Source organism: Haliotis rubra, unplaced genomic scaffold, assembly GCF_003918875.1.
Source record: "Haliotis rubra isolate DU_JTF1 unplaced genomic scaffold, ASM391887v1 Scf180, whole genome shotgun sequence".
NCBI lineage: Eukaryota > Metazoa > Mollusca > Gastropoda > Lepetellida > Haliotidae > Haliotis > Haliotis rubra.
In genome coordinates, this window is record NW_025765781.1 from 756,802 (window position 1) to 784,754 (window position 27,953).

The 27,953-nt window shown below is 38.6% G+C and overlaps 1 protein-coding gene across 5 annotated transcripts in view; it reads right to left on the minus strand.

Moving 5' to 3' along the window:
* Positions 1-27,953, minus strand: part of LOC124273425 (P2X purinoceptor 4-like) — a 141,885-nt gene that overhangs the window by 44,992 nt on the left and 68,940 nt on the right. For 4 of the 5 annotated variants that reach the window (XM_046708692.1, XM_046708691.1, XM_046708694.1 and 1 more), the window contains exons 5-8: positions 27,723-27,816; positions 23,443-23,529; positions 16,266-16,413; positions 11,965-12,095 (exon numbers count right to left, since the gene is read on the minus strand). In XM_046708692.1, the coding sequence (XP_046564648.1) occupies positions 11,965-12,095; positions 16,266-16,413; positions 23,443-23,529; positions 27,723-27,816 (460 nt within the window). Of the gene's footprint in view, positions 1-11,964; positions 12,096-15,442; positions 15,591-16,265; positions 16,414-23,442; positions 23,530-27,722; positions 27,817-27,953 lie in introns of all 5 variants that reach the window. The other variant, XM_046708690.1, reaches the window with a different exon arrangement.

Consider the following 27,953-nt stretch of genomic DNA (forward strand, 5'->3'; position numbering starts at 1 on the left):
CAAAAGACATTCAACCCCAAATGCAAAGAGACAATTCCTCCCATAATCAGAAGAAATTTCAGCTACAACATTATCAGAAGATATTTCTGCTAAAAGAGTTATAATCAGAAAGTTCTGCTTAACCACTTCATAATCAGAAGGGGCCGGTGGGGTAGCCTAATGGTTAAAGCGTTCACTTGTCACGCTGAAGACCCGGGTTCGAATCCCCACATGGGCACAATGTGTGAAGCCCATTTCTGGTGTCCCCCGTCGTGATGTTGCTGGAATATTGCTAAAAGCGGCGTAAAACCAAACTCAGTCAGTCAGTCAGTCATAATCAGAAGAAATTTCTGCTAAAACAGTTCATAATCAGAAGAAATTTCTGCTAAAAACATCCCGTTGTACACTTACAATTGTACTAAAGGTACACAAGCCATTAGACAACAGTTAATGATGACAAAATGTAACATTTTAATTTTCTATAGTTAGCTGCTCATTAATATACGAGTTGAGATAAAACTGAATTATTTGGAAAGACATTTGTTAAGCTCAACATTTCTTCAAATATTTTCACCAGGGTTGCCCTTGGGCGTGTTTTTTCTCAAGATCTTGACATGTAAACTGTTGCAGCTCTTTCAAAAATTAGAAAACAGTGTGACCAATATTTTAGAAGTTATTTAGGAGATAAATGTACTGTGTTTGGAAATTAGATGAATGTTAGACCGAATTGATAGTCTCTAAATTAATCATTTGAAACCTCATGCGTGTGTTTGGAAATTAAATGAATGTTAGACCAAACTGATAGTCTCTAAATTTCAAATGATTAATTTAGAGACTATCAATTTGGTCTAACATTCATCTAATTTCCAAACACAGTATGTTTATCTCCATTCTACCATAACCTATTTAACATCGAACTTCCTCGTCCTACGGAAGACACTACGTAATCCGGCATAGAGACACTTCATCTGTTTTTATCTCCAACTTATAAAAGAGAGAGGACGATTAAAAGAACCTAAGTCTGATTAGACCAAACTCTTAAAACAGATACTAGTCCTATATATGTGCTTCCTGTTTCAGTAGGGACGGTGTGGTAGCCTGCTGGTTTAGGTGTTCTCTCAATCCCGGGTTCGATTGCCCACATGGGCACAATTTGTCAAGCCCATTTCTGGTGTCCCCCACCATGATATTGCTGGAATATTGTTAAAAGCGACATAAATCTTAACACGCTCATTCACTCACTCTTGTTTCAGTGGAATAGTTCCTCACGTTAGATAAGGTAGTTCTTGCTGTTGATTTTACTGTACCTCAGTTATGGAACTCACTACCTCAGAAAATTAAAGAATCCCCCACCCTTGAGATATTCAAACCAGCCTATAAACCTTCCTCTTCAGAAAGTTCATTCCCTATTGACTAACTCCTTCCATGAACTGTCCACCTGGGACTATTGTTGGGCGTTGAGCATGCACCTAGTGGATGGAACCTAGCGCTATAGATATAGACATTATCATTACTATTACCGTATTTCACTGTCTACAATACAATCTGACAATAATGTTACCCTGACTATAAGGCTACCTCCCAAGTCTAATTTATGTACACTGTCAAAACTAACACCCAACATGACATGCCTAGCATACTGTGACGTAAATGTTTCAATAATGTGAGTGAGTTTAGTTTTATACCACACTCAGCAATATTCCACCTATATGGCGGCGGTCTGTAAATAATCAAGTCTGGACCAGACAATCCAGTGATCAACATCACGAGCATCATTCTACACAATTGGGATATGATGACATGTGTCAACCAAGTCAGTGAGCCTGACCATCCGATCCCATTAGTCGCCTCTTATGACTGGAAATCTATTCTAACCCAGATCTAGTGGTTAAAGCGTTGGCTCGTCACCCCGAAGACCCGGGTTCGAATCCCCACATGGGTACAATGAGTGAAGCCCATTTCTGTTGTCCCCTGCCGTGATATTGCTGGAATATTGCTAAAAGCGGCGTAAAACCAAACTCAGTCAGTCAGTCTAACCCGGATCTTCACGGGTCATCCTTACAAGAAGCATACCGGTACATGACAGTTCTGTTTTCCTTGACTAGCAAGATCAGAGAAAAAACTTAAATACATGAATGAAATTTCAAACATTATGAAAAAACAGACACAAGATACAATGAAATGACTTAAATGGTTTAAATCTTTAATTCTAAACGCCAATCAGGTTACATCAGCTAACATTTTATAACTCTGAACCAGATTGTGAAACGAGTTAAGCATCTGATTAATTCTCCACGAATTCAAACTACATCTTTAATAACCACAACCCACACTGTGATTTTCCTTTGCTAATATCCCTCCATCACTAATGAACCTTGTAACCTGTGCTTTCTGGAAACTAACTGCCTCTATATTTCAGCTCAGGAATCAGTAACGTGAGACAACACTTACTTCAGTCCTTTTCAAGTTGGGTGACCTTTATTCCGAAATGTCTGAAAAGTACAGCTGTAAATTTTCAAGAAACTTTTGAAAAATTACAATGATTCACACTCAGAGGAAAAAACTCATGCACTTTGACAATAAGAAAACTCTCAGACTTGTCAGATTTCACAGATTAGGAAACGGAGCTTGCTGAGTTACTTGCTCTAACTGCTTCACGAAATTGAACTAACTGAATTAAGTGAATATGGTTCTTACATGTTTTTCAGCAATCGTCTAACATGTGACACAGAGAACAGATCAGCTGATAAAACTTTGAAATGCTCGGGTTTGTCAGGAGTTTAAAGTTTGTTTTGACAAGTGTTGATGTATTTGTTATAGAAAGATACTCAGGTGAGATTTTATTTATCATTTACAATTCTATTCTTTGAACACTTCCAGTTTTAAACAATTGCATTATTTTCAATATTTTGTTTAAATTTCTGTGTTAGTTTTCTGCATCAATTTCTGTGTCAGTTTTGTTTCTGTGTGAGTTTTTTCTGCATCAATTTCTGTTTTCTGCACCATTTTCTGTGTGAATTTTGTTTCTGTATCAGTGTTTTCTGCATCAATTTGTTATCTGCATTAATTCTTGTGTGAGTTTTGTTTGTGTGTCGGTTTTCTGCATCACTTTCTGTGTGAGTTTTGTTCCCGTGTCAGCTTTCTGTTTTCTGAATCACTTTCTGTGTGAGTTTTGTTCCCGTGTCAGTTTTCTGAATCAATTTCTGTTTTCTGCATAAATTTCTATGTGAGTTTTGTTCCTGTGTCCGTTTTCTGCATCAATTTCTAGGGCTGGGTATTGCAGAGAATTTTCATATTGCAATGTATTACGATGCGAAAGCATGTATTGCGATATATATGGCAATATATTGCAAGAAGTTTTTTTAACATAAAACTACTTACAATAATCGAGTTGATGCTTGATTTATAAAGCAAAAACACAACAAAATCACTATGCTTGACTAAGCTTTAATAAAAACTTTTATTTATGACAAAATAGAAATGTAAATAATGTTTGGCACAAAAGAAACAAGGAAACCAACAATTTAACATCAACACAGTGGTTACTAGTTTGTACTAGTTTCTCCACTCTCAAAAAAAGCCCTGAGATTTTAGACAGCAACTTGTCCTGGTCAGAACATATCAGACATCACTGGTCATTAATGAGTAAACATTTAAAACATTCAGATCCAAAACATTGCAAAACACTTGAAAAAAAAGTCAGAACACAACTTCAAACCAAACCAAACACCAGTCTGTGTGGAAAACGGAAATATCCGAACATTTCCGAGTGTTTTCCAAATGCATGTCAAAATACCGGTTTTCGATCAGCGTATTGCAATACGTATCGTTTTCATGTCTGAACCGATAAATACCGGTAAACAGGTTATATTGCGCAGTCCTATCAATGTCTGTTTTCTGCATAAAGTTTTGTGTCAGTTTCCTTTACTGTATTGGTTTCTGTTTCTAAAGGTCTGAAAAGCACTGCAGTGAAAATTATTCCCAATGACATGTCCTTGCAGATTTCTAGGCTGGATCCTTTGGAGTATGTGTTGATTGTACCCATACAATACTTCCTGTGGAAGACAGTTCGGGATAATAAAATACAATAGTACACATATTCAAGTGTGGCTTTGGCAGGACGAGTAGTGATTCATACATCAAGGAGCCCCAACCTCCATGAACAATCCAAGTACAAATTATGACGTTAGTTCCCACCATGACACAAATAACGAGGCAATTGAGTTTGTGCTGTTGTCAACAATCTAATATGTCAACTACTAATACCCAATACTTGAAATCAGAGAGTTCGTGTGCACAATTATGCCACATCAGTAATTTTTCAGTTTTTCAAAATAATTAGAGCCTACGGCTGGTTAAGCATTGAAATACAAAAAGTGCATTAACCTATGTTGTTGACACAAACTACAGTCAAGCACAACATGTTGAATTCCAGACTAAAATTCAACTTTGTGTTTATTCCTGGTCAGACTATATCCCCATTACATGATGCTAAATGTTCCTAATGCTCTTGTTCCTGCAGCTAAATGTTTACTTATGTTAAGGGTTAAATGTTTTGTTCACATGCTAAATGTTCCTGATGCTCTTGTTCCTTATGCTAAATGTTTCCTTTTGCTTAATGTTCATGTTCCAATGCTAAATGTTCCTGTCGCTAAAGTTTTCCCTTGCCAAATGTTCCTGATGCTTATGCTCTTGTAGCTAATGTTTCCTTGTTAAATGTTCCTGTTCTCATGCTAAATGTTCCTGATCCTCTTGTTCCTGCAGTTAAGTGTTTGTTTATGCCAAATGTTCCTGCTCCAATGCTAAGTGTTCCTGCAGTTAAGTGTTTGTTCATGCCAAATGTTCCTGCTCCAATGCTATGTGTTCCTGCAGTTAAGTGTTTGTTTATGCCAAATGTTCCTGCTCCAATGCTAAGTGTTCCTGCAGTTAAGTGTTTGTTTATGCCAAATGTTCCAGCTCCAATGCTAAGTGTTCCTGCAGTTAAGTGTTTGTTTATGCCAAATGTTCCTGCTCCAATGCTAAGTGTTCCTGCACTAATGCTAAATCTTCCTGATGCACTTGTTCCTATGGCTAAATATTTCCTTGCGCTAAATGTTCCTGTTCCAATGCTAAATGTTCCTGTGGCTAAATGTTCATGATGCTAAATGAATGTCGCTGGCACTGAATGTTCCTGTTTTAAGTGCAACTATATAAGTATCACATGATCAACCTCCAGTCCTGCAAGCAAGACTAAGATAGAGGGTATGAACCTGTAAAATATATATCAAAACAACTGCTTATCACACTTATCACTGCTTATCACACTGAAGCTGTAGAAAGCCAATCGAAATCGTGACACCAGTCGAGACAATATTACATCACAAGCCCCATCCATACTATTATAAGTTAATCTAGCAACACTAACTGTTAGTGGGTAACACCTAACTCCTGATATTCTTGGAAACATTAACACCCAAACAATTGCTTGATTAGCCAATCAAATACCACAGAAGAGCTCACAATATATTTGTTTAGGAAAGAACAGCCAATAAGTTTAAATGTACTTCCAAAGTGTGACGACATTGATGGATAAGAGCCAACTCAAGATGGAAAGGATGACATTCTGGTTTAATCATCTGCTTCAGAACCAGTCCAGACAATATCTCACAGCCAGACATCCTCATCGTCAACTTCAACACCAGATCTAGTTACATTTGTCATCATATTGCCCCTTGAAATTCACTGTGTATTTTGCAATTTCCAGGTCCTGAGACAGTCCAGCTAACAAAGCTGATTGAAGAGATCCACCATGAAATCATTCAGGAGTCGACATTTCAATTTAAATTAGGATCCAACAGCTTTTCCCAGAATTGTGTGTTCTGTTTGCGACACACCAGAAGAAATAAGAAGCATTGCTAGTCATTCACCGTAGATGCTTATCTGGTCTGCATGACAGACTTGTGATCAGTCACCAGAATGAGTGAGTATTTCATAGTGATCCCTAAACACATGAATATGGTAGGAATATACAATGGGTTCTTCTTCGTCCATCCATCACTCCCTGCCAAACCCACCCGCCCATCCATCCATCCACCCACATCTCCATCCATCCCAAACCCATCACCCAAAATCCATCCATCCACCCACCCATCTTTCCAAAATCCATCCATCCACCCACATCTCCATCCATCCCAAACCCATAACCCCAAATACATCCATCCACCCACATCTCCATCCATCTGAAACCCACATCTCCATCCATCTGAAACCCACACCTCCATCCATCTGAAACCCATCCATCCATCCACCCACACCTCCATCCATCTGAAACCCATCCATCCATCCACCCACACCTCCATCCATCTGAAACCCATCCATCCATACTTCCATCCATCCACACCTCCATCCATCTGAAACCCATCCATCCACCCACACCTCCATCCATCTGAAACCCATCCATCCATCCACCCACACCCATCCATCCACCCATCATAAACACACCACCCCTAATCCATCCATCATCTATCCATTTATTCATCGGTTCAACACCTGAACTTGATGTCACGATGAACTACAGAACGTCCAGACAAGGATGGTTCTGGATGAGAACCAAGCTACAGGTGAACACATAAACCACTCTGCTACCCTCCTTATAATCCATCAATCTCAGAACAATAGGCAATCTTAACGAAGTTCCTTTAGGACATTTACTCTGTCTCCCAACTCAAATTCTATAAAGTCTATCAGTGTTATATTTACCCTTACATCAGAAACTTTGTCTCAGTTTCAGACACGACACTAATTATAACATCTAGCTTTAAATGACTCATACCCTAGGAGCACAGTACCTCACTGGGGTTACACCCAGTGACATTTCCCAAAGCCCTGATCATGTTGTTAAGTTGTCTTGAACTGACACTAAGCAACATATTTAGGTCATTTTGACTCAAAATACAGACTCTCTGTCCATCTCAGAGAATTAATGCAAAGTTCATGCCTCGTCACATTGCTCTTGTAGACATGCATGCCCAGGATAAGCTTTAAATTTGGGAGAATCGTCCTTGTAAGTATAACTGACTGCATGTGTTTAGTTTCATAGTTGTTTAAAGCTACACTCGGCAATATTCCAGATAGATGTTTGCTATGAATACACAATGCCATTTAGAAATGTACCGAAAACGGAGGGTGTGGGTATATATCCTGGATGGGGGGTGAGTGAGTGGGTATGGTTTCATGCCACTTTTACAATATTCCAGCAATATCACGGCAGGGGACACCAGAAATTGGCTTCACACATTGTACCTATTTGGGGAATCGAACGCTTTAACATCTAGGCTACCCCAACGCCCCTTATCCAGGATGGGACTGAACCCTCCAAAATTATTAGAATCCGTACTTTACAGAGAAAGTGTAATCCCAAAATATAACATATGTTACATCTGACCACTTTCCACATGGCATTGTGTAATCATAGCTTTCGGCCGTGGGAGCCGTGCCAATTTACACTTATCAGATGGGTACACAAAGTCCGCAGTCCAGACTACCAGTTGTCCAGGGCTACAGATCAATTAAGTACGACACAATATAAGATTTCAAGCATATCGTGTACGCACATAAATACCTTCGTACGTCTAACATTTAATTTCCATGCGTATCGTGCAAATGGAAATCTATTTCGGATAAATACTTGGTAAGTTTCTTTTGCGAAACAAGATTTGACACATAAGGAAACCCCGACAGTAGGAATCCCTTGCGTTGCCATGCAACGATATGCGTCACTATTTTTTGATTGGCTAAAAACTACACTGTTCCTATTTATATCCAGTCGGACCTGACATTTCGCGCATCACACAGTCGCTCTGAAGTTATTTCTCATGCGTCTTCAAATACAAATACATGGTTGGAAATAGTGATCGATGAATCGTCCAGACAACTCACATCAACTCGCTCACACAAAAACATGTCAGTACTCCTTCAAAATTCTCAGTACACCTCCACTTGCAATATGATGTGTAAGTACACTCGCACCCCCAAAAGTTATCTGGAGCCCTGGTTGTCCAACTTCCATTTATTTGTGGAAGCTTTGTGGCTGAGTGGGTTAGATGGCTGACTTTGTGTGCTGACAATTAGGTGCCTGACTCTTAGGTGTGGTTTCTATTATCCTGGATGGGACTCAACCCAACAAAAGTACTAGAATCTGTACTTTACTGAGAAAGTGTAATCCTAAATATAACATATGTTTTAGATGTTTGCTGCCTGGAAATAATCGAGTCTGGACCTGACAATCCAGTGATCCAGTGATTAATATTGAGAGCAACTATCCATGTCCCTCGACATCAAACAATTCATTACGCATCACCATCCAGTCCATGCAGCTGCCTCCTGTGACCAGAATACTTAGTCGCGGACTTTTCCTAATTGGACCGCCTCCGTGGTGTAGTGGTTAGAGCGTCCGCCAGGAGTGCGGAAGGTCGCGGGTTCGATCCCCGACTGCGTCATACCAAAAGACGATAAAATATGGTACTTGTTGGTCCCTGCCTGGCGCTCGGCATTAATGGGTACAACAAGGACGTTCAATAAGGGTTAAATTCAATCAACCTCAATTATCTAAATCATTGATCAGAAACACTGCTGGATGGCATTAATTAAAACAAATTTAACAGTATGAAATACCCTCAATGACAGAAATCAGGTTCTTTGCTTTAACTAAGTCATGACTTAACACCAACCTTATGACATTTTTAGGGCAATAATTTCAATTTTAAATGGAACTACAAAATGTAATTTCCATCAGAGCTATCAGGATATTTCAATTTCAACTAATTATTCACCATTATATTTACAAGAGTCATCATTACAAGATGACATTTCATGGGTATAGGCAACCCGTGAAGATCCGGGTTAGAATGAACCTTCAGTAACCAATGTTTCTCGTAAAAGGCGACTAACGGGATTGGGTGGTCAGGCTCGCTGGCTTGGCTGAGACATGTCATCGGTTCCCAATTGCGCAGTTCAATTTCCATGCTGTTGATCACTGGATTGTCTGGTCCAGATTCCATTATTTACAGACCGCTGCCATATAGCTGGAATATTGCTGAGTGCGGTGTAAAACTAAACTCACTCACTCACGGGTATAGGCAGGGGAGGAAACTCTAATCAAATTCTGCGACAGCTATTGGCGCATGTAAGCCTTTTCAGGCCCACGGTCACCCAAATGCTTTACCTACCTGTAACAGGTACTTTCATCTCACAGGATTCTGGTATACAAACCTGCTATTACTGTTGTAGGTCTATGTCGTTGAGTGAGTATAGCTTCACGCCACTTTTAGCAATATTCTAGCAATATCACACATTGTACCCAGGTGGGGAATTGAACCCGTGACAAGTGAATGCTTTAAACACTTGGCTACCCCACCGCCCCTCAGTCTATGTTAAAGTATAAGCGTTACCATTACCATAGCACTAAGAGCGGTTTGCACAAGCACAACCTGGCTGTCCAGATAAACAGGGTTCCTTTGTAAAACAATTTTTAAGTCCAGTTTACATCTGTGCAGTGTCTACATCATTATTGGTGCAAGTCACGATTTGTCTAGAGACAGTTTTCATTAACCTTTGCTCTTTCCTTGCTAGGGCTACTCAAGGAAAGAAAGATGCATTAATTCGAGAGCGTGAGACAATCTAATGTTCATCGCCTCACTTGTACCCTGTGCACTTTAGTGGTGATTGTTGTTTGACTGCTCAGTAATTACTGAAGGTTTAATGTAGATGTAAGTGGATTTTCTTACTGTAGTTTGGGAACTGGAAATATAAACGTGGGAATTACGACTCTTCGACCTTGTAAGACACCCAACACAGCCCATTTAGGACAAATTGTTATTTTGTTAAACAAATGTTATTCATCAAAAGTTCATATTTTAATTGTAACCGCCGACAGGGATGTTCAATAAGGGTTAAATTCAATCAACCTCAATTATCTAAATCATTGATCAGAAACACTGCTGGATGGCATTAATTAAAACAAATTTAACAGTATGAAATACCCTCAATGACAGAAATCAGGTTCTTTGCTTTAACTAAGTCATGACTTAACACCAACCTTATGACATTTTTAGGGCAATAATTTCAATTTTAAATGGAACTACAAAATGTAATTTCCATCAGAGCTATCAGGATATTTCAATTTCAACTAATTATTCACCATTATATTTACAAGAGTCATCATTACAAGATGACATTTCATGGGTATAGGCAACCCGTGAAGATCCGGGTTAGAATGAACCTTCAGTAACCAATGTTTCTCGTAAAAGGCGACTAACGGGATTGGGTGGTCAGGCTCGCTGGCTTGGCTGAGACATGTCATCGGTTCCCAATTGCGCAGTTCAATTTCCATGCTGTTGAGTGAGTGAGTGAGTGAGTGAGTGAGTGAGTGAGTGAGTGAGTGAGTGAGTGAGTGAGTGAGTGAGTGAGCTTGGTCCTAGCTGCTTTTAGCAATATTCCAGCAATATCATAGCAAGGGACACCAGAAATGAATTGTGCACACTGTACCCATGTGGGGAATCGAAACCAGGCCTTTAGCGTAATGAGCGAACATTTTAACCAATAGGCTACACCAACGCCCCTCAATTCACCCTTAGGAAGCCATCACATTTGTATAACTACATCAACATTGATTGAGATCTTTTTCAATTCCCATATGGGAATTTGTACTTAATTTGCTGCAGGCTTTGGAAGAATATTGGAATCTAAGCAGGTCTAGATAAATCCTTGTAGTGGAGAGGCTTGTCCTAGTTTCACGTGGTGATCAGTTTGGGACATGATTGAATAGAAAATCTGTACCACACATCCCAGTAAATGTAGACATGTGATGTTTGGGACATTAAAGACACATCAACATTTATCATATGAAGGTTTGTGTACCTGATAAGATAAAAAAAACTGCTCTGTTGAAAATTGCTACCATGGTTAACCTCACAAGCACATACTGGCTTTGCATATAATAGTCATATTGACTTAAGCAAAAAAATGCTTTCATGCCTAGAGTCTTTACAGCACAACCCGATTATGCTTTCTTGGTGAACCTCACATGACAATTTAAAACATTCACAAGCATAATCAAGTAAAACTTCCATGGTCAACCTCATAAGCACAGATGAGTAAGACTTTCCAGGTTAACCTCACAAACACAATCAAGTAATGCTTTCATGGTTAACCTCACAAGCACAATCAAGTAATGCTTTCACACATCAATCAAGTAATGCTTTCATGGTTAACCTCACAAGCACAATCAAGTAATGCTTTCCAAGTTAACCTCACAAGCACAATCAAGTAATGCTTTCATGGTTAACCTCACAAGCACAATCAAGTAATGCTTTCATGGTTAAACTCACAAACACAATCAAGTAATGCTTTCATGGTTAACCTCACATACACAATCAAGTAATGCTTTCATGGTGAACCTCACAAGCACAATCAAGTAATGCTTTCATGGTTAACCTCACAAACACAATCAAGTAATGCTTTCATGGTTAACCTCACAAACACAATCATGTAATGCTTTCATGGTTTACCTGACAAACACATAATCATGTAATGCTTTCATTTTAACCAAGTTAACACACAATCAAGTAATGCTTTCCAAGTTAACCTCACAAGCACAATCAAGTAATGCTTTCATGGTTAACCTCATAAGTAATGGTGAAACACATCCATATTCAAGTAAAGTTAACTTCACAATCAAAATATGTAACGCTTGCATGGTAACAAGACACATCCTAATTCAAGTAAAACTTTTAGAGCACAATAATGCTTGTAGAGTTAACTCAGAAATGCAAGCACATTATGGATGTATCCTTAAACTTATAAACATAATCAAGTAATATTTTCATGGTTAACCTCACAAGCATAATCATGTAATGCTTTCATGGTTAAACACCTAAAACAATTAAGTGATGTTTAATGGGTAAGCCATACAGCTCTAAATTGGTATTGATAACGATTTGACCTTACCTGAAATTATATCCTTTGGAAACTTTATAATCATCACTATCCAGCCTCCGAAATTTGTACTCTGGGACACAGTCATCCACACTGTGGTCAAGGTTACAGTCCCAGTTTATAACAATCTGTATCACGCCACCCTGAAACATCGTACAGAAGCTGTTATAACATGGGCAGTGATATATCAGTGAACAAATGAAATCATCACACTTCAGGACAGATGAACAGCATCACCTTCCAGATGCAAGTCATATCAAGATCAAGTTTAATATTGCATCTTTAAAATTCTGATACTTTCCTTAAGAGTTCATGGTCTTAGCATAGCGATTGCTTCAGCATTATCAATATCTTAAGTCTTTCTTCGGACATATAACATTTACACGAGAATCACTATGCTAAGACCATTTTAACTCTAGTTTCCTTTACCATATGCTTTATCACAGACTTGTGACAGTTCTAGTACTCTCTGTATGTAAACCCTGACATGATGCTGCAATGCCATGAATGTTCAATTAATTCTCAGATGCATCTTCAGTAAAACTATGTAAACTAATGAAAACAGACAATGCAACTCATTGGGTCTACTCTTTCTTGTTCTCACAGTGAGTGAGTATAGTTTTACATCATTTTTAGCAATATTCTAGCAGTATCACGGCGGGGGACACCAGAAATGGGCTTCACACATTGTACCCATGTGGGGAATCGAACGCGGGTCTCTGGCATGACAAGTGAGTGTTGTAACCACTAGGCTACCCCACAGCATCTCATTCTCACAGTTGAGGCCTTGGGCAATTCTTCCCAAAATATTTGTTTCAGAAAAAAAAATCATTACCGCTTTACAAAATTGCATAATTACTTGCACTTGATATGGAATTCCTAACAAAATTGCTCAGAGAAAAAATATTATATTTCTTGAAACAGCGGCAGAAAAAATAGTAGCATCTAACAAAAGTCAATTTTTTTTATATAGTTGGACCCTTAAGTGAATTGACATCAGCGTCTTGTTAAAAATGTGGTGAAAACTGACAAAATCACTTTACATTAACACATAAAACACAAACATAAAACATATCTTACAATTTGTAAAATTAATAACACATTCCATTGCAAAGTTTAAAACAAAACACATTTCTTTGCAAACTCTAAAAAAGAACACATTCCATCAGAAACTGCGAAAAAGAACACATTACATTGTATCAAAAACTAGCAGTCTTCCATGAACATAAGAAAATTATCCCCAAGTTGTACAAGGACAGATTTGAAACTTTGAAAAATCAATAACCATAAAAATGTCATGGTCTGTGTAGCCAAAAATGAGTAGTTGTATGACAAGCAGTATCCCTTGATTATCACACTGGAGAGTCCATTATTTTGTAAAGATACATCAACAAATTATCCTCTAGAAAATGAACACATGAAAACAAAAAATAAACATAAAATTGCAATGTGAAAAATTCCCTGGATGGAATCTGACATGTTAAATTAAAACAGAATATTAATCAATACATGCTTGTAGGCACTGAGATGTTAATAATGGTTTTATAATGTAAAAAGAAACAATTATTGTCAGTGAGTTCCGCAAGGCAAGATTTGACAGATTCTGAATTGGTTGAGCTTGTTTAGAATGTTAGCTGTTGATGTGTGTGAATGAATATTGTTTTCTGCCACAGTCAGTACAGTAGAACACAGAGATAACGAACTCCAAGGGACCAAGAAATTTAGTTCGCTATATCCGGTGTTCATTATTCACATTTGACTGCCATCTTGGATTGTAGAGATGTAGAGACACGTATATTCGCCGCCAACAAGGTTGATGTATACCGCTAAGTGGCTGAGCTGACACTGAGCTGACACTGAGTGAGTTCGCTAATCACGTCGTTAATTGGGGCTTGGGGGTAGTAAATAATTTTGCTTTAGCCGTTAATTCGCTACTCACGAGTTCGTTATTCGCGTATAATTTTAATGATATTATAAAGGACTGTTGACGGGACTTTTAAATTTGTTCGCTATATCCGTTTGTACGCTATATCCGTGTTCGCTATATCCGTGTTCTACTGTAAATAAGCCTCCTTACCAATTTAGCCACCGCAACTTCCAAATAGCTTTCAGCCATGGGAGCTGTGCTAATTTACACTCATCTGAAGGGTACACAAAGTCCGTAGTCAAGACTACAGTTGTCCGACTTCCACTTGGAAGCCGCAGTGGCAGAGTTGGTTTGGTGGCTGACTTTGTGTGTTGGCAGTAAGGTGCCTGACTCTAGGGGTGTGGGTTCGAATCCTGGATGGGACTCAACCCAACAAAAGTACTAGAATCTGTACTTTACTGAGAAAGTGTAAATATAACATATGTAACTACTACTAATGACAATAATGATAAAAAACAAAATATATTTCTCTATATATATTTCCTTACCACACTGCATCTGTTCAAAAAGCCACATTAATACCTAAGTCAGTGAATAAGTGTGAACACAATTCCATTCTCAACTCCTTATGGAGTATCCAGTCGAGTAGCCACATTACATCATCCTACCGGGTACTCCTTTACTGAAGGGTGAGTGAGTTTGGTTTTACGCCGCTTTTAGCAATATTCCAGCAATATCACGACGGGGACACCAGAAATAGGCTTCACACATTGTGCCCATGTGGGGAATCGAACCCGGGTCTTGAGCGAGGTGTGATGAGCGAACACTTTAACACCTAGGCTACCCACCCACCCCATGATGACTAACAGGTATGTTAGCAAAAACACAAATCAACGCTGTTCCATGCTTAGCATGCTCCAAGACACCAATATTAATGATCCATGCAATGAAAAGAATAACAACATAACAATCAGCTTGGATGCGAGTTCCATAACTATTAGCACAATACCTAAATCTGAAAAGTGAATTATTTGATGAAATACTTCTGCAACAAATTTCCCACATGCATGAACATGGAATGAAGTCACTGAAACCAAATTTCTTATAACAGTCAAATTTCCTGAATTCTACCGAAAACATGAACTTATAGGGTAAAAGTTCACTGGTCCACCCAAATCCCCAAACCACAGAAACTCCTTCAAGGTATTTTGAAATATTTTCAGTCATAGTTTTCTATCACAATGCAAAACTATTCGACCAATAAATTAAATAAGCAGCAATTTTGTTGAGTTTATCTAATATAGAACAAACTTTATAGATAACAACTTCTTTTTATTCGTGAGTGCGACGTTTCGATACAGATTCTTGTACCGTTGTCAAGCAACGTCGCACTCACGAATAAAAAGAAGTTGTTGTCCATAAAGTATGTTCTATATTGTACTTCCCAACTTCTAAAATGCCACTCAAAGGAGTTTATCTAAGTTTCAAAAATTGAGAAATATTTAAAAAAAATTAATAGTCCAAATACAGATGGGAAATTTCTCAGCATAAACAATCACAAAACAGAGAAAGACACCAAACTGTCATAGCAGGATGCAATTTTTCCATGGAACTGATAATTACCGATAACGCTAACACGGCGTAGTCTTGACTTGTGTATTTGACAATGTCAGCAAGTATGAATATTGGACAAAACTTATTAAGGGGGTCCGTTGGGGAGAATCGACAGTTCCCCAAAGCTTTGTCACTTTTGAAGCCAAGAATGTTCCTTCTGAAAGACAATATTATATTGGTTATAGCAATCGTCATGATATACCCATACACATCTCCTGAAGCATGGGATCTCAAAAAGTATTCCAGGATTGTGGTTGATACAAGTTCCAGAATCAATTATCCCCAATGACTTGGTGTCAGAGTAAAAAGTCTTGAGGAAAATATCACATGCTTAAAGTATAAATAAAGATGACAGTTTTACAGAATTTCAAAGGTCATGCTTAACTTCACCTTCAATACAATTTGAATCATTTCCATGCTTCAGGCTTGTTCAAGTTTATGAAAGAAGAATATTAAAGAAATTGCCAAAAAGTTTTTAAAAAATCCACAACATAAATCAGTAAAGAACATCAATACTCAAGTTAAGGGCCACAAGATTCTTTCAGTTAATCTGTCATACCACGCCCTTTTTTAATGTCACTTTTGTTAAATCATGCCATGCCAGAATAACTATAGTCGTATGAAAGAAGTGGGTGGTCCTTAACTTTCAGTGAGTAGCACATTATCAGTCATAAAAAAAGTGCCAAAAAAGTTTCCCATTTTTGCGTCTTCAATATTCTTCTGACAGAAACCAGAACTTGTGTGTTTGCATCTAAAACTGGTCAACTGGCGTCTGCTGGTTAATGTAAGACCAGACCAGATACAACCAGATCTAACTGGTGGGGACCAATACCTGTTTGGCAATGAGTGGATAGTCTTGTCCAGTGCTGTTGACAATAGTCTCCAAGACAAATATGGGACAGAATCTGTCCACAGAGTCGGAGGGATTGTTTCTACACAGCTGCAGATATGTATCCGATGCATTGTCAGGCAAATTGCGTCTGGTTAAGAAGAAAAATACATACAAAGCAACTGATAAAATGCAAATGATATGAATTAAAAACTTGATTAGTATTTGGTTTGCATGGCTACTTGTTAATTCTACCATTTTTGGTTTTATTTCAATTTCTTTGTTTGCCTGATTGTTTTCTTGTTTAACACCACACTCAACAATATTCCAGCTATATGACGGCAGTCTGTAAATAATCCAGTCTGGACCAGACAATCCAGAGATCAACAGCATCAGCATCAATCTACCCAATTGGGATACAACGACATGTGTCCACTCGATCCAATAAGTCGTCTCTTACGACAATCGTGGGTTGCTGAAGACCAATTATAACCAGGGTCTTCACAGATTATAATATAATTAGTTTAGGTAGCATCAACAGTGATATTAGTTGAGGACCCAATTCCAAACTGCAAAATAAACATGAAGTCAACTATTAGTTTTACAGATACTCGTTAACTCTTGTATATTTATTTATTTTAATTTAATTATTTTAAGTAGCATCAATACTTATGTTAGTTAAAGATCAAATTCCAAACCGCAAATAAACACTCAATATTTACTTTCAAAAGCTTCATGTTAATTGTTAGGTTTATTTAATTAATTAACTTTAGTGGAATAATAACATTAGTGGCAATACAATGGTTCTAGATGCATCATTACCGATGAGGATGCAGTTTAATGCTTCAGACAGCAATTTGATAATAAATCATAGGCAACTACAGAAAAGTTTTGGGTATGATTATTGGTCAGGCAGACCAGTGATTTACAAAATGACCTGAGGTACAATTCAAACTAATTGAAATAATTAGTAATTTAAATAATTATATTGAATTGTGTCATACATAGAAACTATTTAGTATTCATATAAGTGTTTAACCGTGTGTGGGCTGTGGGGTAGCCTAATGGTAAAAGCGTTTGCTTGTCACGCCGAAGACCTGGGATCAATTCCCCACATGGGTACAATGTGTCAAGCCCATTTCTGGTGTCCCCATATTGCTGGTATATTGCTCAGAGCTGTGTAAAACTGAGCTCACTCCGTGTAGGGAACTTGGACATTCTGCCCTTGTGTTCAGTGGTGACACAAAGTAAACTACGTGGACGACCGGAACGGATTTCTGGTGGTCACCAATCCCAATTGATATATTTTAGGTAACCAAAACATGTAACCACTGAGCTACGAAAAAAGCCAAACTAGACACTGATGAGTGTAAAGCGGCCTTCACACGGCAAACTAAAGTTGTTGTCAAACTCAAGTGAACATTCCAACAACTCGCCGCCAACACCAATTTCAGAGTTGTCAAACTGTTAATGAGAAATAGGATCGGTTTCTATTCTCACCAACTTTTCCATCAACCTTTCGGTGTTGTCAAACTCGAGTTTGATGTGTGAAGTGTTGTCAAACTCTTGTTGTTCAGAACCAACCAATCGCAGTCAAAGAAATTGTCATGTGACGTGACATCATGCTCAAATGACACGAAAGTTTGACAACATGTGTTTGACGTGTGAAAAGTTTGACAACTTTTAAAATTCTAACAACATGTGGTGTCAAACTTTAGTTTGCCATGTGAGGGCCTCTTTAAAAGACTGCAATGCTAGCTGTAGACCAAACATTTCTTTTCTCATTTCAAAAATGCTCTTTAAATCCAAGGTCAGGTCCTTCTGTCAGATCAGTCCTATTCTTTTGACCTTTTTTGCTGAAACTATCCAATCAGTGGTCAAAATTAAATACAGAAGCATATCTTTTACAGATTTCCAAGAGGAACAAAAGATGTCTTTTCAAATGGGAGTGAGCTTAGTCTTATACTGCTTTCAGCAATATTCCAGCAATATCACGGCTGGGGACACCAGAAATGGGCTTCGCACATTATACCCATGTGGGGAATCGAACCCGGGTGTGATGAATGAACACTTTAACTGCTGGGCTACCTCATCGTCCCCAAATGCCACAAAAGTGCTCACAAAATATTTGTTTCGGAAAAATCAGCCAATAGGGTTAAATGTACTTAAGAAATGTGACGACATTGATGGATAAGAACCAACTCAAGATGGGACGAGCAAAAGCTTTAACCACTAGGCTACCCCACTGACTCTTCATACTGGAAGTAAAAGTTTCATTCCCTTCCTAAAGAGTCTGGCCTTGAGTAGTTTTTCAAATACCAATGGGAAGAACAAAGGCTGATTCCATGTTTCATTTTTTGCCAAACCACGTGATTACACACAAGAATACCTTTCAAAGCATTACTTCCTGACACCACCTCAGTCAATGCTTCCTTGAGCTTACCATCCTAGCGTCCAACTGGCCTTTACAAGAAACACAAACTCATGTTCCTCTTAATGAGACAAGCAGAAATGATTGATACTTCAGGACTGATCTTATGCTAATATCTGACACGGAATTATTTGTTCTCTCCAAACCTTTACCAACATCTGTTAGAATACATAAGGGAATAATCGGATAAGCATAGAAAGATATATTCTCTGTCACAGATGTAGAACATTCTGTATAATTTTGATTGATGATGTATCAGATGTTACCATGTGAGTGCATGTGATTCAATAAACGAAGCGTCTGCGTCACCAGAGATGAAACACATAATTCATCCTCGTCTCATTATACATCATCTGCAACACCTTCATCGGCTGTATGTTGCAAGGTGAAAATGTATTTGTTGAGAGTAGTCTGAGCATTTGTAATTTGTCAGGGACTGTTTTCATGATTTGTTTGATCATATCTACCACATGCCATTGCACTGTCGCTTCTCAAATGTACATAACAGTTTATATGTCAACAGGAACAACCACAAACATTTGAATGAGTATGGATTTCTGGACTTTTAGTACAGCAGGAGGCAGAGATGGTCTTCACACAATGTACATGTAGGTAACTGAACCTAGGTCCTCAGCATGACGAGTGAATGCTTTCACCAAAATGTACAAGTGGGTAACTGAACCTAGGTCCCCAGCAGGACGAGTGAATGCTTTAACCACAATGTACATATAGGTAACTGAACCTGCTTTAACCACAATGTATGCTATAGTACATGTGGGTAACTGAACCTAGGTCCCCAGGAGGACGAGTGAATGCTTTAACCACAATGTACAAGTAGGTAACTGAACCTAGGTCCTCAGCATGACGAGTGAATGCTTTAACCACAATGTACATGTGGGTAACTGAACCTAGGTCCCCAGCAGGACGAGTGAATGCTTTAACCACAATGTACATAGGTAACTGAACCTAGGTCCCCAGGATGACGAGTGAATGCTTTAACCACAATGTACAAGTAGGTAACTGAACCTAGGTCCTCAGCATGACGAGTGAATGCTTTAACCACAATGTACATGTAGGTAACTGAACCTAGGTCCTCAGCATGACGAACCTGAGTGAATGCTTTAACCACAATGTACATATAGGTAACTGAACCTAGGTCCTCAGCATGACGAGTGAATGCTTTAACCACAATGTACATGTAGGTAACTGAACCTAGGTCCTCAGCATGACGAGTGAATGCTTTAACCACAATGTACAAGTAGGTAACTGAACCTAGGTCCTCAGCATGACGAGTGAATGCTTTAACCACAATGTACATGTAGGTAACTGAACCTAGGTCCTCAGCATGACGAGTGAATGCTTTAACCACAATGTACATGTAGGTAACTGAACCTAGGTCCTCAGCATGACGAGTGAATGCTTTAACCACAATGTACATATAGGTAACTGAACCAGGTCCTCAGCATGAATTTTCACCACGAGTGAATGCTTTAACCACAATGTACAAGTAGGTAACTGAACCTAGGTCCTCAGCATGACGAGTGAATGAATGCTTTAACCAACAATGTGACAGTGTGCTTTAACCACAATGTACTAGGAACCTCCTCAGCATGACGAGTGAATGCTTTCACAACAATGTACAAGTAGGTAACTGAACCTAGGTCCTCAGCATGACGAGTGAATGCTTTAACCACAATGTACATATAGGTAACTGAACCTAGGTCCTCAGCATGACGAGTGAATGCTTTAACCACAATGTACAAGTAGGTAACTGAACCTAGGTCCTCAGCACGATGAGTGAATGCTTTAACCACAATGTACATATAGGTAACTGAACCTAGGTCCTCAGCATGACGAGTGAATGCTTTCACAACAATGTACAAGTAGGTAACTGAACCTAGGCCCTCAACATGATGAGTGAATGCTTTAACCACAATGTACATGTAGGTAACTGAACCTAGGTCCTCAGCATGACGAGTGAATGCTTTAACCAAAATGTACAAGTAGGTAACTGAACCTAGGCCCTCAGCATGACGAGTGAATGCTTTAACCACAATGTACAAGTAGGTAACTGAACCTAGGCCCTCAGCATGACGAGTGAATGCTTTAACCACAATGTACATGTAGGTAACTGAACCTAGGTCCTCAACATGACGAGTGAATGCTTTAACCACAATGTACATGTGGGTAACTGAACCTTGGTCCTCAGCAGGACGAGTGAATGCTTTAACCACAATGTACATATAGGTAACTGAACCTAGGTCCTCAGCATGACGAGTGAATGCTTTAACCACAATGTACAAGTAGGTAACTGAACCTAGGTCCTCAGCATGACGAGTGAATGCTTTAACCACAATGTACAAGTAGGTAACTGAACCTAGGTCCTCAGCAGGACGAGTGAATGCTTTCACAACAATGTACAAGTAGGTAACTGAACCTAGGTCCTCAGCACGATGAGTGAATGCTTTAACCACAATGTACATATAGGTAACTGAACCTAGGTCCTCAGCATGACGAGTGAATGCTTTAACCACAATGTACATGTAGGTAACTGAACCTAGGTCCTCAGCATGACGAGTGAATGCTTTAACCACAATGTACAAGTAGGTAACTGAACCTAGGTCTTCAGCATGACGAGTGAATGCTTTAACCACAATGTACATGTAGGTAACTGAACCTAGGTCCTCAGCATGACGAGTGAATGCTTTCACCACAATGTACAAGTAGGTAACTGAACCTAGGTCCTCAGCATGACGAGTGAATGCTTTCACCACAATGTACATGTAGGTAACTGAACCTAGGTCCTCAGCATGACGAGTGAATGATTTCACCACAGTGTTAATCCAAACCATCACAACAGATTTTCATATTTTTTCTGGATAAATGACATTACAACAGTCTCTGTGGCCTGATTTTAACAAAATAGGAAGTCATTATAAGAAGAAATATACATGCTGAAGTTCAGTCCTCAAGCTGAAATTTCAGTAAGATGAGTCAAGATAGAGAAAGTGTTTAAGAACATAGTCAATACAAGATCAAACAAGAAGACAAAGTCATCAATATCCCCCTCAACGGCAAAATACTCTTTACGAATATGTCTTCTAATTATGATTGTGTCAATGTTTTGGAGTGTATGCAGCAAAGTGGAAGGAGAGTATTAAAAGGTTTTAAGATCTGCTCCAGAAAGGAGCACAACCACCAAATTCAGTTTCAGCCTAACTTGTTGCCATGGAAAATGCAACAAGATGACATCCTCATAGTCACAGCCTAAGTAATGTTTCCATGGAAACCACAAAACATACAATTCATATCTGGATCTAAACCCCCAAAGGCACATCTAGGGATCATGCTTGATATGTGTACCAAGTTTGATGAAGCTAGCATGTATAGCTTTGGAAATCTGCTCCAGACAAGATGACATCCTCGTAGCCACAGTCTAAGTCATGTTTCCATGGAAACAGCAAAAAATAAAATTCCCATCTGGGTCTAACTCCCAAAAGGCACATCTAGGGATCATGCTTGATATGTGTACCAAGTTTGGTTAAGATATCACCAATAGTTTAGGAGATATGGTTCAGACAAAGTGTGACGGACGCACGGACGGACACACGGATGCACGGACGCACAGAACACATTTCTATATTGAAGTTGCGGGGGATAAATATATGACATTGTGAAAAGGGAATATTTATGCTTACTTCCAAAGCTTACTAAACACATACCATATTTGAATTACTTTTTGCAAACAAAATGGCTAAGTGCCAGCCATAAAAGTATTTTTTCAGCATGGCTGCTATGTCAGCCATTTTGAAAATTTTCTTCAAACAAATTGGTGAGTCATCACTTCACGAGCATGTTAAGTTTCGTCATCTTGATCAAGCAGTTTTATGAGTAAGGGTTATCAAAAATTTCCTTTCATATTTCCAGTCCCAACTTTCATCAAGAGTCTGTCATGATAACCCAAAATATCTGTTAATGTTTCATCTTGGGGGTCGACTTGTCCAACTCATTTATCAAATGATAATTTTATTACTACATTTCATAATTTTCAGGCAGGCTCTTCATATGAATCACTATTCCAACAAGAACATTTTTAGATGACATGGAAATTTGGTTCCAGACTATTCCAAGATAGCCTTTATATATCTACTAAATGTACATGAAGATTTTACAAGATTTCTTCCAATGTCTACTACGTATACTTCAAGACTATTAAAGATTTCCTTTCGGGTCTACAAAGTATACTTCAAAACTTTGCCAAGATTTCTTTTAGGCATCTACTTCAAGTATATTTCAAGGCCTCACCAAGATCTACTTCGGGTGCCTACTAAGTTTGCTTCAAATACTGCCAACATATCCTTTAGGTGTCTACTTAATTTGCTTCAAATCTTTGCCAAGATCTCCTTCAGGTGTCTACTAAGTTTACTTCAAATCTTTGCCAAGATCTCCTTAAGGTGTCTACTAAGTTTACTTCAAATCTTTGCCAAGATCTCTTTTAGGTGTCTACTAAGTTTACTTCAAATATTGCATACATATCCTTTTGGTGTCTACTAAGTTTACGTCAAATATTGCATACATATCATTTAAGGTTTCTTTAAGACTGTCAGGATTTCCACTGGGGACGTATTAACTTACTAGGAGCAATGTCAAGATCTTCTTGAGGAGCTTGCAATGATTTCCACTAATGAGGGAGACTTACCACACACAAATTGATTTTAAAGAAATGCAATTAAATCATATAAAACTTACCTTTTCACTTTAAATTTTGGAAACTCCACATTATTTTTTATGAAAACTGTAAAGGCCCTCGATTCCAATAAAACTGCAGTCTCTGGTCTGAAACACAAACAAATTATCAGCACAATATGCACACAAAAGGAATCAAATGTATAAAAAACTGCACATTCATTGATTCTGGTTTCATACCATCTGGACATTTAATGGACCATTTCAAGGGTTGAATGATTGAAGCGCGCCTCTATCATCTCTAATGGTGTTTTGTGTTGCTTAACACAACACTTGGCAGTATTGCAGTTGTATGAGAGTAGACGGTAAATAATCACGACAAACCCAGACAATCCAGGAAGCAGCATTGATCCGTGTGGGTGAGTGAGTTTAGTTTTACACCGCACTCAGCAATATTCTAGCCATATGGCAACGGTCTGTAAATAATCAAGTCTGGACCAGACAATCCAGTGATGAACATCATGAGCATCTATCTACCCAATTGGGAACCGATGACATGTGTCAACCAAGCCAGCGAGTCTGACCACCCGATCCCATTAGTCGCCTCTTATGACAAGCATGGGTAGCTCAACACCAATTCTAACCTTCATCTTTACAGGATTCTCTTTAATTGCGAAATACTTATGGACAGAATATTTAAAAACAAGAAGACAAAGTCATCAATATCCCCCGCAATGGCAAAATACTCTTCATGAATATGTCTACTAGTTTTGATTATGTCAAAAGTTTTGGTGTGTATATAGAAAGGTGGAAGGAGAGTATTGAAAGGTTCTGCTCCAGAAAGGAGCACTACCACCAGTTTCAGTCTAAGTCAAACTTGTTGGCATGAAAATGCAAAGATATTTTATTCAGAAACCCAAAACTACCAAAAGGCATCAGTACACCACTAGAGGACAGATACACAGGCTCAAGACATTAACAACCTTGACAGAAATAATCTGATCCAGACTAATGGCCATCCGTTAAGGGCACATAGTATAAAGTTCTTTATCAGTATTAATAAAAATATGACCTCACCTGAAATAATAGTCCTAGATAGTTTCGAAACATATGGCTTGAGGTGCAATAGAAGGATTTGCCACAAAGAGAGCAAGCGAGTGAGTATGGTTTTACAACATTCCAGCAATATCAAGGCGGGGGGACACCAGAAATGGGCTTCACACATTCTGCCCATGTGGGGCCATAAAGAGAACAGAACGTTTTGGAAACTCTGGCCACAATGAATTACTTTTTAGGCCTTCCCTCAAAATATGCAAAACATTAGTGGATGCCATTTTACTCTCTGTAAGTTTATTCTTTTGAAACAAGTGTGTGAGTGTGTTACTATCAGCGTTGCAAACTCCCGCCTGCCCGACCGTCCGGGACGGTCTGTTTTGCGACCGGACGGTCAGTTTTAAAAAGTTGCACGCCCGATGGTCTGGCTGTTGAATCAGCGTAATTTTGAAATGTATATAATGACTAAAAACATTTATAAAAGGTGTTATTGTGCCGATCGATAATTTCGATGTTATTTTCACATATTGGACCTAATAAATTACAAACATTATCATTTACTGAATTCATCAAAACTAACCACGAGAAATCTTGATCATGTTTCAGCGGCGTGTATGTATTTACATCCATTTTATCACACTAAGCTACCAAATGTGCATGTAATGGATTAGCGATTGGTTGCTATTTTAAGCATTGGACAATCAGAAACGGGCTTTCCGACCCCACACGCATGAAACAATGTTTCAAGGAAATCATTAAATAAATTGAATAAACTAATGAATAAAATCAACAATAGCATTCATAAAAGTTGTCAAACGTACATATAAAACTACTATTTCCATCTTTTGTGCGATCATGCAATGCGATTCAAGTCACTGACAAGTGACATCTCTCGACTTCGCCGCCTCAATCTTCACCCTTGGACACGATGTTTAATGCGAAAATATATATGCATGAAGCATTTTTGTCACAGGTCATAACCTAGCACGATACGTCAATAAGTTCCATAATTTACGTATACATAGCGATTTTGTGCTTAATATGTTCGAATAGCATTATTTTACCCAAAACTTCCGTCTAAATATAAAAGTTTTTGTTTTTACGAGGACAGTATCCATTGCCGTAATATGATTGGCTGCCTCATGTCACGCGTGTCTGATTTTGACCAGTCACGACTCTTATAGCAGACTGTGGCGAAAAGCGTCATTAGAAACCAATCTTTATCCAATAAAATCGCTTCTTACAACTCTCAGCAAGGGTATAGTGATATTGTTGATGTTCAGAGCTTTCGAACGATACCGCCATCAAATCGATTCGCCTGCATGTTATTCATAATGAAGCCAAAACGGAGGTATTTTCCGTTGTTGTGTGTCATGTTAGCGAGCCGTCATTTTACGTAATCAGTAAATAATTAAAAGCCACTGATATTGGAAATAGGCGACCATACATATGTATGGTGGCCTATTTCCCCGACTCTAGATTTCTTAAATAATATGTATGGTCAGCCTATTTCCGATATCAGTGGCTTTTAATAATTTTCTGATTACGTAAAAATGAATATATAAAAGAAAAAGGCACAGGGATGTTATGACAAGTCACAAATGGAAAAAATCGTCATAGTTTTGCTTCTTTTTGTGATATTTCTGGACATTATAAATGCTTGCATTTTCATTAAAACTCAATTTATTTAAGTTGTAGTTGTATTATTTGAAAATGTTAGAAAAATAAATTTCATATTTATCAACAGTGGGATTAGATCTTTTAATTTTGCTGTATATCTAGAATCCAAGTTGCAACATTAAATGTCATTAACAATTTAGTTATATGATGCCATTGGGATTTTAAAAATGTCAAAAAGAGCTTTAGGTCAATGGCCTATCGCCAGACACCCACTCAGGACATTTGTCCTACTGATTTTTATAGGCTTCAAAATCACTGTTAATCCTGAAAATTCTGGACTGGTAACTTTCCAGCCGGTCTGGTAACTTTTGAGAGTTACCAGATCAGTTGTCTGGCCGAAATTTTGGGGAGTTTACAACACTGTTACTATCAACATGTTTTTACACTAATTAATATTGTATATGGCATTGTATTAGGATATAGGACTGTTTCACAGTTTGCACTACTAATATTAAGGAGTGAGTGAGTGAGTGTGTATGGTTTTAAGCCGCGTTTACCAATATTCCAGCAATATCAGGGCAGGGGACACCAGAAATGGGCTTCACACATTGTACCCATGTGGGAAATTAAACCCCATTCTTTGGTGTGATGAGCGAACGCTTTTACCACAAGGCTACCCCACCGCTCCCTTTGGAGTGAGTGAGTTTAGTTTTATGCCGCTTTTAGCAACATTCCAGCAGCAGACCCCAGAAATGGGCTTTATACATGGTACCCATGTGAGGAATCGTGACAAGCGCACTCTTTAACCACTAGGCCCCCCTCCCCCACTTGAAATCAAAGATCTGTTAATGTATCTGACTGACATGAGTATGAATGTTGATGCCTCTTACGACCAGCATGTGTGACTGAAGACCAAGTCTAACCCAGATCTTCATAGGTCAGTATCAACTTTTATTACCCACGTGGTCAACGTATGGGTAGTTGCATACTAATTTCGTTCGTCACACGAGTGTCGTAATGCGTTGACCTGTGTCGTAACGACATGACCTGAGATTCTAACGATTTGATTGGATGACCGATGAGCTCTCAGTTAGGTCACATTCTGACGTAACTATTTTTTCATTCATAACAAACACGTGCATTCATTCATTCTACAACTTAAATGCATTGTGGGAATGTAAACATTGCAAATGTTGCCGTGTCGCTGTTTAATTGTGAGTCGAACTGAGACATTATATCCGCCCAAAAACATAAACACAATGTTTCCACCAGTGGTGTTAGCCGAATGAAGCAACAGGAAACCAAGAAACGAGGTGCTACGGAGTAGTTTACTGTAGGAGGCTGTACGAGGCGATGACAACTGACATGCATCGTGACGTCGGTTACCAAGGCAGTGACGTCATTACAGTGTGACATCATGCAAATATTGTACTACAGTACAAAACTCTTCCGCAATCTCTTTATGAAACCGGTTTCGCTCGGTCAGATACTATAGGAAGGACACTCGTTTCGTATAATTCGTATGTAATGAGACCTCGTGTAGTATTCTCTATGTGTACTCCATCAGGCAGGAAACATGGCAACTGCTATGTGCAATGACTAGTTAACATCAATACCACACTAAAAATAACTTTCGACTGTTCAAACAAAATGAAGGGGAGATTACTCACGCATGGTCTATCTCCACAGGGCACCACGCATATATTTCACACACTCTCAAGGTCTGATTCCGAGTTGAGTTTATACAAATTCCAGTTCTATATCCTGTAAAAGAAGATTGAAAAATAGGAAAATATAGTCAGGTGGGGATATAAATTATTTATAAAGAACAAAAAACACAATCAGTCCATGTTTCATCACCTCAGTTCACCAGGCAGGGTAACATCATGTACCATCTTTTT